Here is a 3,228-nt window from a genome sequence, read left to right as displayed (position 1 = left end):
CATAATCTGATAATATTATCTGCCAGCAAACATGTAAATGGTGTTTTATGTTACCTATGAACATACCAACCTCAAATTTTACCCCCAAAAGGAATAAAATTTCATATTGGAGAACTACTAATGTTCCAACAGTCTGGTCGGGGATAAAAACTATCGGACATATCATCCCCAAACATTGTTATGTTTTCTATGTTTCCAAAACCGGACAATACATTTAAAGAATCACTATTATTCTAATTTGAACACCTGGAAACCAAATACACAATACACAGTTATCACTGCGGGAGTCAAGAGTTCTACCCACTCGTGTCTAGCGTGTTGACATCTCAGCAAGCCAATGAGTGAACTGTGATTGGTTCAATTATTTTATTGACTTCCTCAATGCCAGTCAACAGAGTTAACATTCATACTGTGTTAGCGGCGCTATTGGCTGTTTGATTGGATAAAAGGTAAGGATGTGTATCATTCCACTGGGGATGGGATGGGGGCATTCGCATCTTTGGCTAGGGATTCAGCAGTCGTATTAATTTGGAGAAGCATTAATTTCCAGAATTTACAGTAAGTAATATCCATTCTTATATCTGGGACAGGCAAATAAAATGTGTGTTGGTTTAATTAAATAATTCTGATTTATCTTATGGTCGGATATTAGTGAGTGTCTGATATGCAACTATCTAAAATCATCCGGATTCCTCATATTTAACAATCTGGATTTCTCATAATTTTTATTTAACAATCTGGATTCCTCATATTTAAGAATCTGGATTTCTCATATTTAACAGGGGGCACGGGTGGCCCAGTTGTCTAAGGCGCCGCGATTCGCTGTGCAGAGTTGCGTCCCCTGGACACGCCAGAAACTTATGATTGTGGGTTCGAATCCCGGTTCACCCCGATTATGTTTCTAGGTTTGTCAGCACCATACCCGTGCTCGTGGGTTTCACCGAAGTGGTAAACGTCTGAGACCTGCATCACTTCGGGCTTTCCTCCCATATTAAGCTGACACACCGCGATATAACTGGAATAATGTTAAAAGCGGCGTTAAACCCAACTCACTCACTCACTCATATTTAACAATCTGGATTCCTCATATTTAACAATCTGGATTTCTCATATTTAACAAAGAAACACAAACCAAAGTTTTCATGTCTTTATTTCTCACAATATAAGCTTGTTTATCGTCCACTTCAGTTATTCAGACTTTTCAAAACGTAACATGGCCCGGGTGTCTTTGTCAGTCAAAAGCACCTAATTAAATTCCAGGAGAAAATAATTTTCGTGCTTGTAAACAAATGGTACAATGTGTTTTTTTAGAATAATTTTATTCAAACATCACGAGTATTGGCCATGTTGTTGAGTGAGTGAATAAAGCTTTTCACTTACTCGTCCTATTTAAGTGAAATGTGACAGGAAGCACATTTGTTGATCAAATCAAATCAACACTGTTGAATCTGTACTATACTAAAAAGTGTTATCCCAAACATAGCATTTGTTACATTTGAGACCGCCTCCGTGGTCTTGTGGTAGAGCGTCCGCCCGGAGAGCGGAAGGTCCGGGGTTCGATCCCCGGCCGCGTCATACCAAGAGACGTTAAAAGATGGTACTTGTTGTTACCCTGTCTGGCGCTCGGCATTAAGGGGCTAAAACAAGGACTGGTCGGCTCGGAGTCAGTAAACTGTGTCTGAGTGGGATATTCATGTTAAACTGCGGCATGGTACCTCAGTGAACTAGCACTATAAATCGGCATTAGTCCGGACTAGTACAAGCAGCCACACACACAAACACACACACGTGCATGCACGTCGCTATATAAGTGCAATAATCTTGGACGCGACGTTAAACCCCATTTCACCTCACCTCACCTGTTACATTTGACCACTTTCTAAATGGCATTGTGTGTTCATAACAATTATTCCTATTTCAGGAAAAGGCACCTCCCACAACAGGTAATGGACGGCCCCAACTCCACCTTGCCCATATATGCTGACATGCCAACCAGCCTGCTGTGGCCTGTACTCGTCTTTGCTGTCATCCTGTTCGTGCTTGGCTTCTTTGGCAACTGTTTGGTCCTGTATATATATCATCGTCACATGGCGCCGACAATGTACGGGCTTTTTGTCAAATCATTAGCGACGCTGGACTTGTTCAGCATCAGCGTGTGTCTTCCCAGTTCGTTCTACTTTACCTTCTTCGCCCGTTCCAATGACACGCCTCACATGTGCAAGTTCATCACCTTCATGAGCAATTTCACAACCGTCACCTCTGGTATCCTTCTGAGCATCATCGCATTCGAGCGCTACAGGAAGATATGCCGTCCTCTGGCTCCACAGATAACCAAATCTCTGGTAAAGAAGCTATTTCTTGGAGGCATCACCGTTGTGCTTCTGCTAAGCGTACCCGTTCTCTTCACCGTTGGCGTCACCATCAACAAAGTCTATCTTGGTAACACGAGCGTTGAGTTTCCTGGGTGTGACTATCAAGAGAAATTCAAGCAGAACGGACAATCGTTAATGTTCTCAATCCTTCTGATCGTAGGGTACCTAGCCATTGCAGCTTTCATGGGAGTCATGTATGGACTCATAGGACGAGTCCTCCATCGTCACAGGGAGCAACACAAAGATCAGATTCCAAAGAAAAGAATCTCCACAAAGATATTTTTCATCCTCACCATTGTGTACTTCTTCAGTGTCTCTCCTACGATGACCTTGACCTTGATCTATACCCTTCACCCCGAATTGGATGACCTGTCTTTGACCAAAATGACGCTTCTCAATCTCGCCTGGTATTGTCCCTACGTGAACGCCGTTGCCAACCCCATCATATACAGTTTCACGTCAAAGCTGTTCAGCGCAAAGTGCCATCAAGTACTGTGTTGTCGCGAAGTTAAAGGTGTTTAAATACAACAATGATACGAACGCTTGCACTACGATTACTTTTCCATTTTAAAATATTCTGTAAAATTTACAAATTAAGACTTTAATCAAGACGTAGTGGACTGTTTATTCAAAACTGCTTCTTGATTTTGATTTCAGTTGGATCTTATGTTTGTTATTTGTTGTTTAAAGACACACGCCATGTGACGGTGACTTGTAAAGCATCGAGTTTGAGCCAGACAATCCAGTGATCGACATTATGAGTAACTACCTGTGATGTCAATATATGAGGATACGCCATCAATCGAGTTTCATTTATGTAGTCGCCTTTGACCACAATTAGAGCATTTTAGAGCAA

At 41.8% G+C, this 3,228-nt stretch overlaps 1 protein-coding gene across 1 annotated transcript; it reads left to right on the top strand.

The window, feature by feature from the left end:
* Positions 1-1,946: 1,946 nt before the first annotated feature.
* LOC124113784 (tachykinin-like peptides receptor 86C) lies at positions 1,947-2,894 on the top strand. The gene has a single exon (XM_046474301.2). It carries the CDS (start codon positions 1,947-1,949, stop codon positions 2,892-2,894), a length of 948 nt encoding a protein of 315 aa, XP_046330257.2.
* Positions 2,895-3,228: the final 334 nt, after the last annotated feature.

The sequence above is a fragment of the Haliotis rufescens genome, unplaced genomic scaffold (genome assembly GCF_023055435.1).
Source record: "Haliotis rufescens isolate VD_foot unplaced genomic scaffold, xgHalRufe1.0.p SCAF_38, whole genome shotgun sequence".
In the NCBI taxonomy this organism is placed as follows: domain Eukaryota; kingdom Metazoa; phylum Mollusca; class Gastropoda; order Lepetellida; family Haliotidae; genus Haliotis; species Haliotis rufescens.
This window is presented reverse-complemented; position numbering and strand designations above follow the sequence as displayed.